Raw genomic sequence first — 16,309 nt, 5'->3', positions numbered from 1 at the left:
ACTAGTAAAAATAAATTCAATTCAAAGAAAGAGATAACTTCATAACAGTCAATTTTTAATAGAAAATTAAACTGGAACTTAAATCGAAATTTGCTGTTTATGTAAAGCTGTTCAAAGTACAAAAAAAAAAAAAAATGCTCGAAGATTTTAGTATTTATTGAATTTTTATTTTCGTTCATTTTGTGAATGATCAGCGAATCACATAATTCGGATTTGATTTTATGTTCTAGAATTGGAATTTATGCGTAATATTGTCGAACTAAACAAATTATCTTAATCCAGTGAAATGTTTAAATGAATACTAGGCTTAGTATTAATAAAAATTCTTTTTAGAATCGTTATTACTGTCATAAAAATATTTTGACAACTTACATTATTATCCAAAACAAGATTAGTAATTTTTGTAGAAAACATAAATAAAACAACTCAAATTCTATTTTAATGTTTAGATAGCAAGATTATGATTATATTTGAAATTTATGACCTATGATTATTAATCATTTACTTTTTATAACTTACATAAAGAGGTATCGATCCATACCTATAATTTAACTTATAAAAGAAATGCTGCAACGACTTTGAGAAGCATTAAAAAGTAATTTAGCAGTTTCTGTAGTTGTCCTTTTACTGACAAATGTTTAGAAAAAAAATTACTTTTTATTTTGTTTCAAAAAACATTTTTTATTTGACCTTATTATCATCAAAGCACGAGTCTTTCCCATTTTTAATCATATAAACGAAAGTCAAATTTAACAGTTTATTTATAGATACGTTACAGAATATGATGTAGAGTAAGTAATATTTAATTTTAAAAAGTCCGTATCATCCGTTATATTTAAAATTTTCAGTTTTCCTCGAGGAAATTAATTAACTTTACATCTAACATAATACAAAACTTTACTACATTACTTAACTCTACATACTTACTTACATTAACTTAATTAACTTACGTACTTACTTACATTAACTCAATTAACTTACTTACTTACTTACATTAATTGAGTTAACTTACATACTTACTTACATAAATTGAATTAACTTACATACTTACTTACATTAATCGAATTAACTTACATACTTACTAACATTAATTTAATTAACTTACATACTTACTAACATTAATTTAATTAACTTACATACTTACTAATATTAATTTAATTAACTTACATACTTACTTACATAACTACTTACATTAACATTACCTATTACACGCATAAATATGATTGAAGTCATAAAAATTTAGTAAGTTAAATGAACTTATAAACATTTTTAATGAGAATAATTTCCATTAAAGGAACATTTGAACTCTTATATCATATATATTTTGATAAATCTTCTATATAACTTTCAAATTCTCTTTTAGGAAAACATGAAGCTAATATTTTTTGTTTATATTTACGACTGTGCATTAAAAAAAGAGTAACACATTCGTATATTCAGAATACAAATGCGTAAACACATGATGACAAATTCATAATTCTCAACACAAAATACGAAAGGCAGATGGCGCTAGAGTATGAAAAAGCGAAATAAATCAAATATTGCAACCCAAACAGAAAAATATACATTCTGATACTATAAAAATAAATTCACATTTTTGGCAGAAAATAAAGCAAACAAATAGCTCAAAAAATAATTTTAAATTACCTCTGCAATAAATTAGGTATCTTCTTTTCATAATTTAAGTGTGAGTATTAAGTATTTCCATTAAGTGATAAGCATTTTTAAGTTTTTGAAAATTGATTAACATAATATATAAATTAAAACTTAACATGGAAGATGTCATCGCATTCTTCTAAAACTTTACTGAAATAAATTCATTTATCATTTTCACCAATCGAACTATTTTATTTAGCACAATAAATAATTGGAAATTTAAAAAAAAAACAAATACATACTTTAAGCAAGATGCCATAAAAAATCGTTTGCTTGTTAATTAATGCGATAAAAGCCATTTAATTTTATTTCTTTCATTACACGCAGACGATTTCTACCGCTAAACAAATACTACCAACTCTACTTTCCTAAAATTAGAAACATTTAACTCAGCATGAACATACCTCGTCAAAAGCAAAAACTTCATCGTTTCCTTCCTCTTTTTCTACCTCCTCTTCCATTGTATAATCCAAAGCATCCGCTACACAGAATCCTACTCCTGCTTTTGTCAGTGCTGTTCTCAAGTCAAGTTTAACTAACACATTTAAGTAGGTTCCAAACTTAGCTCGTCCAACCGCACACACTTTTGCTCACAATCGGCGTCGGCGTAAATGATGCAAAAAAGAAAAATAAAAGTAATTCGTGATTTCACCGGAGTTCCAAGGCTAGGAGTTACTTAGCCCAGATCCGTTCTGAACGCCTATGTAAATAAACGCGTGTTCTCCACAACATGTTCTGTAATGGATTGTTATATTATTTTTTTCAGCCTTTGAGGATCTTTTCATTTTTTTTTTTCCTCTGGCCTTTTCAAAATCGTTGATGTGTGACAGATACTTACATCACCGGAAAGTAAAGTTTGTTTGTGGCTTTTTGTTATCACGTTAAAGAATAAGAAAAAAAACACACCTTCATTTCCTCGTTGAAATAATGTAAAAAGAATTTTTTGAAAAGAGATTGTATAAATTAACGGCGAGTAAAATACATAGAGGGATAACTTAAATTAGTTTTGTTGTTAACCATCTGCTAATGCATGGAATAATTTTTTAAAAAATTCTGCAAGTTTGCTTTAAAATGAAGTTAAATAAAAAAAGACGATTAAAAATTTTAAATTAAGATTATACTTTTTTAAAAAGAATATTCTTACAATTTTTACATTCGTTTGTTATAAATGTTTAGATACATTTTTGAAAGAAGTATAATACATATTAAGTTTCTTACAAATTATTTAGTCTGGTAATAATTTAAACAGTAAAACTCTTTTAAGTTAACATTTTTACTAACTGAGCGTTTCGAAAATTCTACGTTCGATATATAAAATTTTAATTAGGCTTGTTAATTAAACTTCGGTTTTTAATTGGATCAATAAAAATCTTAATTATATAATTTATTTTTGCTACTCCTTTTTATTATATTAATTTTGGAATTCTCAGTTTGTTTGTTGCTCACTTCAATTTTTAATCTAATTTTTCTCACGAATAAATTTTTCTAAGAAAATTCGGAATATTGTAACAAATTACAACAACTATTTGAAATAAATATGTAACATTTCATTTATTTTGTTAATAATCCAGAATGGGTTATATATTATTCTGTTGTGTGCGAATTCTAAATAAATGAGGCGTGTATTCGAATGAAAGGGATATGATTAAATTACCACTGAAAATTAATGATTCAATCTTATAATATTTTTAAAAATGAAGATATCAATAGTAATTATTAAATTGATATTTTGTAATTCTACTTATATAATTTATTCCATAGATTAATGACAATTTGATTCTAAGTTTCAAATAATTTAAATTTTTAAAAATTCTGAAGTATTATAGCTTTATTTACATCAATGTTAGATAATTTAGAGGCGGTTATTATTGTTTTGAAAAGTTATTTTCATTTTTTAAATTTAATATCAGTAATTTGCATTTCGATATAATTTGAAAAATCTATAACGACAAAAAAATATTGTCTTTGCAAAGAGGCAAAATCAAAACCACTCTCAAAAATTACACCAACTAATTTGATAAAGCATTTATTGCATCTTAAATAATCCATCTAACTCTTTTATCTAGAATATTTTCTTGATGCCACAGCCTAGGTACTAAAATGGTATAATCAACAAAAAATTTAACACGTGATCAAAAAGGAAAGTAGATAATAGATAATCGTTTGCAAATATTCGCATAATATAATTTTCAGCTTTATCTTTCCCAATTGCATATGTAATAACAATAGAAAGAAGATTTATAAAACAAAATTTCTATAAAATTTTGGAATTGATCAGACTTTATCCTGTGAAATTTACACCAGTTTATTAATTTCTTCCCTAGTAAGCATTTCTAGAGCGCAAGTGCTTTTACCCGTACGCCAGACATTATTTCCCTAATAAAATATTTGGAAGATTGCCCAGGTCTTCAGCGGAGGATCCTAGAAAAAGTTGGGTCAAACTTTTTATTCGATTGCTACGAGCCAAAAAACATTTTTATTCGTAAGAGTTTCGGTTTCGAAGAAGTTAAACAGAGCCAACCAATTGAAGTTAACTGCTTTTACATTAATAAAACATGGAATTTGGATGGGAAAAAAATTCAAGTCTAGACAAAAAAGGAAAGAAGTAATAGTATTGGGAAATTTTTCATTATAAAGAAAAATGATTTTCAAATCAATTGTCGATTATTTTTAGGAGTAAAAATTATAATACGAACAATGAAATAATTTTTTAAACATTTTTTCGTGGAAGTAAGAAAGCTATTTGGTCAAATGAATAAAATTTCATTTAAAAAAATCATCAAATAAACTTTTCAAAATTTTTCTAATAAAAGTTATATGTAAATCGATTTTTCAAAAATAATTTATAAATTTAATAAAAAAAAGTATATTTTAAAAAATGCACTATTATTAAAATAAAAAATTAGAATTATTTTATTTCAATTCTTTTCTGGTTTAATTTACACTTCTTACTAATAAATGTTTCAGAAGTTCAAATTCACACTAAATTCGTTACCAGGTGGAGCCACTTACTTAAAATCGAAATTTAATCAAATTAATTGATTGACTGACAAATAGGTTTTGAAATTGTTATAATAATATGATATCATTGTAAATTTATGAGTGTACTAATTTTTATAACTCATATTCTTATAAAATTTTCATATCATAAATAAGCGAGTAAAAAGTCATTTAAAATAGTCCATCGTTTTAAAACTAAAATAAGTGAAATTAGGTAAAAAAATACAAATGAAGACAGTTTTAAAAAATAAATTATTATCAACGAATAACTTTTTTATATAAATAATTTTTTATCCTGGAAATATTTAAACCCACAGTTTCACAAAATTGTCTCTAGATGGCTCCAAGGGAACGGAAAGAAATTGGATTTCGTTAATGTTTAATTTATTATTAAGTTATTAGCTCTGAAAAAATAAAGTACTGTATTTTCACCGAAGTGAATACTGCTAAAACGGGCCCCATTGCATTAGTATGCAAATTAAGGGGGAAACACTACTTTCTGCCTCCTTATTTACCACAGGAATAGGAATTTCTGTTTCTAAAACTGATTTCACTTAGGATCCACCATGCATGTGAGTTTGGTATGCTTTATATTTGAAACTGAAGTCTAAATTTCCTTCCATTAGTCCGATGTATAAGTAGGAATTTCCAGCTCAGGCATCGTCCTACTTATCTGTCTATTGTTCAAAAGTGTAAGTTAAGCCCCATATTAGACTTAGTATTATTTCAAATCTGGAGAATGATGGATTTACGCACTTTGTGTTTCAAGACAGTGCATGGCCTCTTCTTTAATTAAAGTAGTAAGTTTAATTTCACATTTAGCAATTTTCATTTAATAAGCATGCTACTTATTTAAATTATCGTTTGGCTTTTTTATTTTGGTGAAAACGTATAATTTTTATTTATTTATTTTTTAAATTATGATTGGCTATGTAGTATCTACGTGTGTTACAGCATGAAATATATTTAAACAAATGTTTCGGTGTTATAAAATTATTGATAATTAAATTAACGTAATGAAACACATAAGTTAACGTACAATTTTAATTAAATAAAATGAATACTTTTATCTAAAAAATCACAAGATTTGAATTTCTTTCACAAATTTATTTGTTTGGAAAAAAAATTAATACCTTTTTCAACAACTTGCCTGCATATTCCCTAAGGTTCTGAGACAAGTGCCACTAAATTTGGCTAATAGTTTATTTAAAAAGAACTGGAGTTTTTGCTTTTAACTTTTGGTTTATAATTCATTATTAAATGTTATAATATGGAATCATAAAATTAAAATTTTCTGAGTTATCACCAGATGGCGCAACTAGAATAGAATCAAAATCTAAATAAATTAACTGATTAAACGATAATTATGTTAAGAAAATATTAAACTGATGTTTGTTACCCAGAGGGCATAAGTACATAAAATTTATCCATTATATTATATCCTTATTTGTAATTTCATTTGTCTGTATTTAAAGTTAATAAAATAAAGTAAGCAAAATAGTTAATAAAGAATCTTTATCAAATATTTGTATAATAATTCTTATAAAAGAAGTGCTTCCCATCAAATGCACTGCGATAGTGAGAAGGAAATGATTATTTCCTTCCTTCCGTACAAAATGGTACGTTTTATTTTGTTATCATCGGTTCAGAGATAAGGCGACATTACAGCGGTTAGATGAACATAACTTTAATATTTTTTTATGTAGTTCTTTTACAATATTTAATGAATTTAATTCTTAGAATTATACAATTCCTTCAAAATATTTAATATAGAAACATTTAAATCTTGCACATCTCGACTCTATTTTCAATTAAATGAAAATATACTATAAAAGCAAGGAAATCCAAAGAAAAAAGTAATTGATTTTGAATTAGCTTTGTAATTTAAATGAATACAAAATATTAAATGTTTATCTAAATAATTTTTATCTTTTTCCTTTTCCATGTAAAACCAGCTGGAATGGTTTCACCGAAGCTTCCTCGCATATTCTCCTGTAAAATTTTACCCCCCCCCCCGCATAAAGTTGTGGAATTTTTGTAAGGCCGATAATATTTTGAATGGCATTGGCGAAAGATAATTACGAAATATAGATTTTTGTGTGAATCTTGTATTTAATCTACATTTTATATATTGAATCTCTGTAGCAAATTTCATCTACACAGCTCTTTGCATTTTATAATTATTAAATTAATTTGCACTCAAACAACCAAATTTCCTGTTAAAGGAATTTGTTCAAAATTTGTTACAAACCTACAAATTTGGTCGTAGGTCTATAATAAATTACATCTATCTAGCTCGAAGGATTTTGACTTAACGTATTTACCGACAAATATACGGACACAATGCCAAACTACTTTTTATCGGTCATCATCAAAGATCCATCCAAGTAGATCCATCAAATATGAAAGCAAAAATAAATGTGTTTATTATCCACCAGAGATATTTTTTCAAGGGGAAAAAAACGAGTATAGGATTGATTAGAAAGAATCTAGAAGAAAATAATTTAAGCAGCTAATTTTGAATTTAAATAAAGTGCTATCAATTAATATAAATCTATTAATTGTTTACCTAATTATTTACCCAAATATTATAATTAATTTATTTGCTTGTTTATTTTTTTTCCTAAATAAAAAAATGACTTGATAAAATTTTAGGGTTTTTTTTCCCAAGAAAATAAAATAGAAACTATAAATGAATGAAAAAAAAATTGGAGAAAAATTTAAATAATTGAATTTTATTTATTTAATTGATTTTTAGCAAGAAAATTTCCTTTTCCAAGCAAAAATTTGCATTTACTAATAACCTATTCTTTTTTCATAAAAAACGAATCGATATAAGGAAACACGAGGAATCCTGAGAAAAAAAACTATCTGATTGGTTTAGAGTTCAAGTTGTAATTGAAAATAATTGATTGTTTTTCTAACTGAAATTGAGCAGGATTTTTTTATAAAAAGTCTTTTATAAAAGCTTTAGCTAGATCTTTTTATAAAAAGTCTAAATCTTTTTAGTTGCGGACCAAATTTTTTCAATGAAAGAATTTAAAGTATATAAAGGATTGAGAGATATTTCGTAAAAAGTGATTCAAATTATTTAATTTTGTTTTAATATGTACTTGAAATGAACTTATTTAAGGTAAATAATTGTTTATTCAGTTTATTTTGGGAAACAGAATATTTCCTTCTTAATATCAAAAAAGGCATTTAACAAGGCATGCCATCATGCAATGAAATTCTTTTAATTTAACTAAAACATACGATAGGTTCAGTTATATATCAGACGCTACAGAAAAATATACAATTAATTATTTATTTTCTTAATGATTTATAGAATAATCAAGTTATTGATTTAAAATGTAGGATTTTTTCCCAAGATTGTGTTAAAAGAATATTATTTTTAGTTTTTAATTTTACAAAATTTACGATAAATTTTTTGTTTGATAAGAGTTTTAATCTATTATCTTTGGTCTGAAATTAATGCATACACTACACCTACCTAAAAGAAAAAGAAATCTTGAAAAATTTTAAATTAATTTTCTTGAAATTTTCCAAAACTTGGTATGTACTTGAAAATACCATCGAAATAATAACAGAAAATATGGAGATTACGACTTTTTTTTATCATTCTGCCATCCAAAAAATGGAAAGTGTATTTTGTAATCAATGGGAACGATATTAATTTTTAAAAAGAAGATTTAAACCATTTTTACGTATGAACCAAGAATGTGTAGGATTTAAACATATATTTGTATTTAATATTTTTTATATGAATCAGTAAATTGCTAGGAAAGCCAACAGGTGTGGTCTTCCCAAAACTTTCTCGTATATTTCGCCTTAAAACTGTTATTTCTCCCCTCCCTCACAAAAAAATATAGATCTAGAGCAAAGCATAAATGGAATAAGTGCTCAGATTTTTATTTTTCGAATTTCACACATGAGAACTTTGAACATCGTAGTATAGTGGATTTTAAAAAAAAATCAAGAATGAACTTTATTTCAACTATATAAAAATTAAATTGGACATAAGACTACAATTTTCGTAACAAAATCACTACAAATTTTATTTCTCCCAGTCGCTATGCTTTTGAATTATTGTTTTTACAAACCTGCGTATGTAGAAATAGAATGACGGTCAAAACGTCAAGGGTTTAGTTTAATGTAGTTATATTAACGTCCCGTTTGAAGCAACACTAGGGCTATTTTGGGACGGACCTCGTAATTTTGAACCGCGGTCAGATGACGAGGACGACACCTGCAAAACGTCAATGGATTTTATTCAAAATTTGATACTGAATTACACTTCAGATTTTAAAATTGTCTGAAAATTGTATTCATTACGTTTTGTAGCTATCGTATTCATTTATGTCCGACAAATAAAATTTCTGTGAAGAGAATTCGTTCCAGATTTGAAGCAATCTACGAATTTAATGTAAAATCCAAGTAACAAATTTTATTTGAGTAGCACAAAGTGTTTTTGCGTTATCGTGCGTATTATCAAGCATACATAACTGCAAAAATGAGTTTTTCGAACTGAAGGAGATCTGTATGTGGAACTTTCATCAAAATCTCATGTTCGAATTTTTTGATGAATACACTATTTTCTCATAAATATAAACGAGAAATTAACAAGTTTAGTTTAGTTGTATTAACGTCCCGTTGTAAAGCAACACTAGGGCTATTTTGGGATGGACCACGTCATTTTGAACCACGGTCAGATGACGAGGACGACACCTGGGCTGGCACCCCCCTCTCCACACCACACCACACCAGCGGGAGGACATTTGGTCTGACGGATTTAACGTGCAACAGACCCCCTTACACGACGATTCTTCGGTGGAATCGGGTCACGAACCTGAAACCCTACGGCTCACAAGCCGAGACCTTACCACCAGGCCACCCTGGCCTACGAGAAATTAACAAAGAATTAAGAAAAAATATTTCTTTTAAAAAATTTCACCGAATGTTTACAAATTTTCCATGAAATGCATTCAAATGTGTGCAAACTTCATAAAAATTTATCTTCCCCGATACTTTACTTACGTCATACTTTAAGTAAGTGATTATCTGAGAATATATGTTCAAAACAGATAGAAAACGAGATATTTCACATAATACGAACTTAAAGTAATAAAATGATTTTATGTGCTGTTCATATATTATCTTATAATAAAAACGGACGGTAGGAGAAATGAAGTAATTGATGTACATGATATTGTTCTCTTCTTTGGTGATGTTCTTGAATTTGCGTGTCATTCTGGTCAGCCATTCCTATTCTTCTCAAACAGCGATGCGTAAGACAAAATGACGTACACAATGCTAGAATTCTTACTTTTGCTTATTCTGAAATTTTCATTATAGAAAAATGAATCAACTTGAGTGGTCTTCCAAAAACTTTCTTGCATATTTTCTAAGAAAAAGGTTTTCACTTCCCCATATAAAATTGTGGAGAATGACCGCGAATGTTTTGCATGGTAATGACGAAAAGTAGTTACAAAATATAGATATTTGGCGTGTATCTAGTATTTTAAATGAATTTATTTTGCGATATTTGGCAATTTTTTTGGCGATTAATCACTAGTATGCAGTTAAATTCAAGCACTGGAAAATAGAATATGTATTTTAATAACAAAATATCATCCTTTGACAGGAATCTGAATATCATACTGAATCTTGTGTGCGATCTTTGGCGATTAAACGCTAGTATGCGGTTAATAATAATATTTAAATACCAGAAAAATCGAATATGAATTTTGGATGTTCTTTGAATGACCGATTGAAAACAAATTTTAACATAAACTACGATTGTAATTACAATATCCTATAACAAATTTTATTGATGTATGTCATTATGTTTTTGTGTTTTGCATTTAGATGCAGACGAAAGTACCGATAGACAGACGGATGACACTTAGACCGATTTGGTTAAAAATTTGATAAGAACAACATTTTAGATGCCCAACCTATGCCTGAAATTTTATTTATATAGCTTCTTAAGTTTTTGTAGCTATTGTATTAGTTTATGTTTGGATTGTTTATGTTCGATAGATTTGCTCTGAAATTTGATAAAAACCTTGAAATAGGATAAAAAAAATTATGTATCAAATTTTATCTGTCTGTTTAACAGTGTGTTTGTGTTATCGCGTTATAGGAAGACAGACGGACTGACAGTAATAATTCCAAAATTATATTTTCTAGACTCAGGGTATTTGGAAACGTGAAAATTCGCCAATACTTCGATTTCGAATATTTTTAAGCTTGTAATAGTTTTTCTTTGTACACGTCGTGTTCGAGAAAATAAAAATTAGAATTAATAACTCTATTTAATTTCTTCAAAACAAAAAATTAAGAATCGAATATCATTAAAAACATAAAATTACTTATGGGCTTCATACAACTAACAGTACTAAATGCGCAACAATATTGTCACAATATCTTACAGATATTGTACGACATTCGCAATATCGGACAACATTGAGGAGACGTCGTAAAATATCGTGCACAACTAAAGATGTAGAATAGAATTCTTAATTTAATTTCAAAAACATAAAACATAATTATAACAATTTGAAAAAAATTGTTATAATTATTTCGTCTTCCCACACATATCATTCATTTTCATTTTATTGTAATATCTCAACTCGAAATTGGTGGATTCAAATATGCTTACACTAATTTTCCGCCCTATAAGTTTGCCTGGTGCTCGTTAAATATGACTTCGAGAGTCAAACCTCTCGTTGGTACTTGAAAAGAGGAATGCCGCCTCATGTGTATTCCTTGTCATTTACTACAGATTCAGAAATAGTGGTGACTCGTCGAGTAGTGGACTTATATTTGGCACAATGCTCCTATCAACAATATTAACGCTTTGTCTTTTTAATTACTTTTGAATAATTTAATGATTAGTTTATAAAAATAATAATTAGATATCCGATCTGTTCTAGGTTTTTCACAAAGAAATATAAGAATTTTCTAATTTTCACATATATATATATATATATATATATATATATATGTGTGTGTGTGTGTGTGTGTGTGTGTGTGTGTGTGTGTGTGTGTGTAACGATATTTTAATCTCTAATTTCAATTTAATTAATTTCCAAGATTCTATCTTAATTTAGCACATAGTTACTTCATTCTAAAATACTCTCTTATTTCGTGATCCAATTCCACTTTCTCTACTTAATTAATTCAAGAGAAGCTTTGTAAAATTGCTGAATCGGCTAAAAGCTTAACTTTCCCACACTACGCATGAAGGGCTAGATGGGCGTGTAGCAAAAATCCTTATCGAAATATTAATAATATATTAGCACTGTAAAGAAATATTTTTCCTATCAATATCTCAGGTTAAATAAGACCAGGGATAAAATGTTCAAGAGCTTTTCCCTCATTTCTTTCTGTGTCGTGTGTTTGCACGTCGCTTTTACATAATTCTTGTTTCTCCAAAATGAAATAAAACGAAGTCATGAAATAGAAAGTCTCATCATTTCATATAAAATAGTGCTGACACACACACACACACACACACACACACGCACGCACGCACATATTATATAAATAAAATAACATTGAAATTCATAAAATTATGAAAATCTTATGCACCGAAAACAACAATATGAAAATTATTAACTTGGAAAGTTTTAAAAAAGAAATATAGTTATGCTATTTTTATATTTCTAAAATTCGGATTTGTTTACAAGAAAAAATTTAAAGGAAACGTTTTTTCAAAATAATTTTTAATGATTTTCAAACTTTAAGTTCGCAATACTTTTTACCTTAAAAATACGTTTTAAGCGCTGTTTCTAACATTTCTAACATTATACTTTCGACGGCATCTACGAACCTTAACGAACTTTGAAATAAAAGAAGATGCGCTTTGTTACACGCATGAGTCGTTGCACGAATTCGATGGTGAACAACAATACAAGGTACTTTAACAAGTTCTCACCCTTTATGAATATAATCATACATTTTCCTTTACTGTTTCCTCGAAAATTGAAGGAACGATAAGAAATAATGTGTTCGATCAATTAATGAATTTAAATATGGCGAAGGCCGGGATAGCCGGTTGGTAGAGCGTTGGATTCGCGTCCCTTAGGTTGCGAGTTCGAACCCCGCCGGCCGAAGATTCCCCGCGTGCTTGGTGGCTGACGCGCGTATAAATCTGTCGTGGTCACAAAGTCCTCCATGTCGAGAGTAATACCACTGGGGGTACTGGATCAGGGGTGATCGTTCTCTGATTCAGGTCTAAATTACGATCTGTGGATGAGTGAATGAAATGCGTGAATGAAGACCGCCGCGTAAAAAGGGTTGTGACCTGTGTGTAGCTAAAGTCGTTCTCTTGGCCCTAGATGGCGCTACTATAGAAACAAGAGGCGCTCCCCCTCAGGTTTAAATCGGCTGTCTTCGAACAGTGGGCTTGTCCATGGCAAGTGCCATAAGAAACAACAAATATGACCAACAAAATGAAATAAAATAGTTGTCGATACATGAGCTATGTCCGGTTCAAAGCGTCAAGATATGTCTTACAATAGAACATGTAAAACTTCAGATGAGACATAATCGAACTTAATAAAATTGATATTTTTATATTTTTAATGTTAAAACAAATATTCAGAATTTTATTAGAAAGAATAAAGTATTGATTAGAAGGTTATTTTAAAATTTTAGTTATACATTTTAAGCATAGGAAATATATGCAAAGAAGTATAAAAAATACTTCTGCTGTTCAGATATTTTGATTTTGCACTCAGTTATTGCTAAAAGACATTAACATATCAATATTTACGAATGAATACTGATTCAGGAACATGAGACATTCGCAGAAAAACATTTATATTCCTTTTAACAAAGCCTTCATTGAATATAAAATCCTCAAGGGATTTGTTTTTATTATACATGGTATATTATCTGCTGGTTTTCGAATCTTCTCTTATTTTGCAAAGTAACTGAGAAAATGCAAAAAATATTTTGTCAATTGATTGGATATTTTTCTTACAGAATAAGAGAGAATTCAGATTTGGAATATATATTTAAATTGAAATTGGTTTTACAGAAATCTGAATAAATTCCCCGGTTTTCTTTTCAAATGCATATGAGCTGTTTATTTTGAAAGTGGAGCAAGTCCAATTTTGAAAAAAATGGGGATAATGGTAGTTATAGATAAAACTTGTTATGAACTTTTTATTCGTAAACAATTTATCGTATAAAAAAAATTCAAATTCTAGTATTTGCGAAATGGAAGTTTTAACTCTTAACAGCATTGAAAGTATGTTTATTTTGAAAGTGGTGCAAATCCATCTTAGATTGAAATTATTTTCGACCGAATATATTAAGGCGAAATTTAGCTCCGGTTGCTCTATGGTGAAGCAAATGTGGCCGTTTGAGATCGTGTCTGAAATCTAGGGTGTTTCTATCTATCTATCTTTGGTATTGAAAATCGGTGGTTGTACAACATTTTATAAATAATAAAAAGTACATTTTAATTTTGTGTTTCGATAATAATAATTCAATTTCCATCACTGATTGTTTAGTCCAGTGATAATGAAATAAATATCACTTATCACAAATTTTTACTGTCAGGATATTCATTTTTTCAGAACGATCGTGACTTCGGAGTGGTTGAAATGGCAATCCGGAAAACTAATTCCTTCTATTTTCCCCAGGATTACTATAAAGTAATTCGAAATTGACGGAAACATAATAAATTTTTAGTACATGAAATGAAACGAGAAATTTTTTTTTCTACCCAAACTCTGGAGAATGCGGTTTTAAAGAGAAAGAAAAATACCAATGGAGGAACCGTGAATTGGTTAAATATATGCTGAATCAGAGTTACAAGGCACGCACCATACAAAATGTTCTACAAAACTTTGATAGAACGAGATGCTGAATTTAAAATTATCGATTTGTCACCACAAAGAGGAAGATCAAGTAATTTCGGAAATATAAAATTATTTTTTATGTATAAAAAAAAGGAGATCTATTACATCTGAAAAATACAAGGACATGATGGATTTATTACCATATATACCTTCCGTTCATAATGAATATTTTAAAATTTTAAATTCTGAATAAAATTTAATTTAATTATACCTACGTATAAACCGAAAATGTATCATTTCATCGAAATTCTTAATAAAACTGAATTGTTTTTTGTTATGTTATATTTTCTCCTAGAATATTCTTTGTTTTTGTTTCCCTTTTTATCAAATGAATACATATTTTAAAATATTTGAATAGTATTTTGTTTTAATTATTAAAAAAAGGCTGATGTAACTGAGATATTTCCCAATTAAATGAACGATTACAATAATTCATTAATTTTGAAAGTGAGGCAAGTCCATTTAGTTATAATGAAACTCTTACAATTTTAGTCAGCACTGTAAACACTATTAGATTATAAACTTACATTATCTGGTATCACAAAATACAATAAATATATCTATTAATACTTACCAATATTTTTAAATTTATTGAAATACAAACTTTTAAATATCTCGCAATAACAAAACATGGACTTGCCCCATTTTCAAAATAAACGGCTCATATGTCGCTCAAGCTTGTTGGAAAATATTGTTATTTTGAATAAAATAACATTTTTATAAAAATTAAAATATATCCTAATATTTCATAAGCTTTGAGATAAACTTACTAATTGTTAGTAAAATTAAATTTCCGAACAAGGTTTTTATGTAAGAAAATTGGAAGCAGTTTTTCAATGACAACCCAATACTAATTTAGAAATATAATTGATTTCGTAAAAATATTAAAGAAAAGAATCCAATACTAATTTCCCCCCTAATTAATCATACAGTTTGATAGAAATATCAGGAACACAATTCGTCAGTTAAGCACGCACTTTCAATATAAACTGGATTCAAAGTTTAAAAGTTTTTCCATGATTAGAAGTATGAATAAACATTTCAATTTCCACGATTAGAAGCATAAATATACATTTCAATTTTCACGATTAGAAGCATAAATAAACATTTCAATTTTCACGATTAGAAGCTTAAATAAACAATTCGATTTCCGTGATTAGAAGCTTAAATAAGCATTCCAGTTTTCATGATTAGAAGCATAAATAAACATTTCAATTTTCACGATTAGAAGCTTAAATAAACAATTCGATTTCCGTGATTAGAAGCTTAAATAAGCATTCCAGTTTTCATGATTAGAAGTATAAATAAACATTTCAATTTCCACGATTAGAAGCATGAATAAACATTTCAATTTTCACGATTAGAAGCTTAAATAAACAATTCGATTTCCGTGATTAGAAGCTTAAATAAGCATTCCAGTTTTCATGATTAGAAGCATAAATAAACATTTCAATTTTCACGATTAGAAGCTTAAATAAACAATTCGATTTCCGTGATTAGAAGCTTAAATAAGCATTCCAGTTTTCATGATTAGAAGTATAAATAAACATTTCAATTTCCACGATTAGAAGCATGAATAAACAATTCATTTTCTTCTCCTATAGAGGGAACTAAACATTAGTTCAACATACAAAAAGACATTGGTCTATGAACATGGCGTGATTATGCGAGTCGGAAAGTTCAACTCCAAGTATATCCGTAAACAATCTCCGTTTTGGTTTTGATCAAACAGCAGTGCTTTAAGTCTTCGAAGAATGCAAGCTACGACAAAATCT

The 16,309-nt window shown here is 27.9% G+C and overlaps 1 protein-coding gene across 3 annotated transcripts in view; it reads right to left on the bottom strand.

Annotated features, from left to right (window-relative positions):
* The window catches only part of LOC129976429 (BAI1-associated protein 3-like), a 155,693-nt gene extending 153,280 nt beyond the window's left edge, over nt 1-2,413 (bottom strand). For 2 of the 3 annotated variants that reach the window (XM_056089993.1, XM_056089994.1), the window contains exon 1: nt 2,061-2,413. In XM_056089993.1, the coding sequence (XP_055945968.1) occupies nt 2,061-2,117 (57 nt within the window). In that variant the 5' untranslated portion in view covers nt 2,118-2,413. Of the gene's footprint in view, nt 1-1,898; nt 1,924-2,060 lie in introns of those variants that run through there. The other variant, XM_056089995.1, reaches the window with a different exon arrangement.
* Between the last annotated feature and the right edge of the window lie 13,896 nt (nt 2,414-16,309).

Source organism: Argiope bruennichi, chromosome 7, assembly GCF_947563725.1.
Source record: "Argiope bruennichi chromosome 7, qqArgBrue1.1, whole genome shotgun sequence".
NCBI lineage: Eukaryota > Metazoa > Arthropoda > Arachnida > Araneae > Araneidae > Argiope > Argiope bruennichi.
This window is presented reverse-complemented; position numbering and strand designations above follow the sequence as displayed.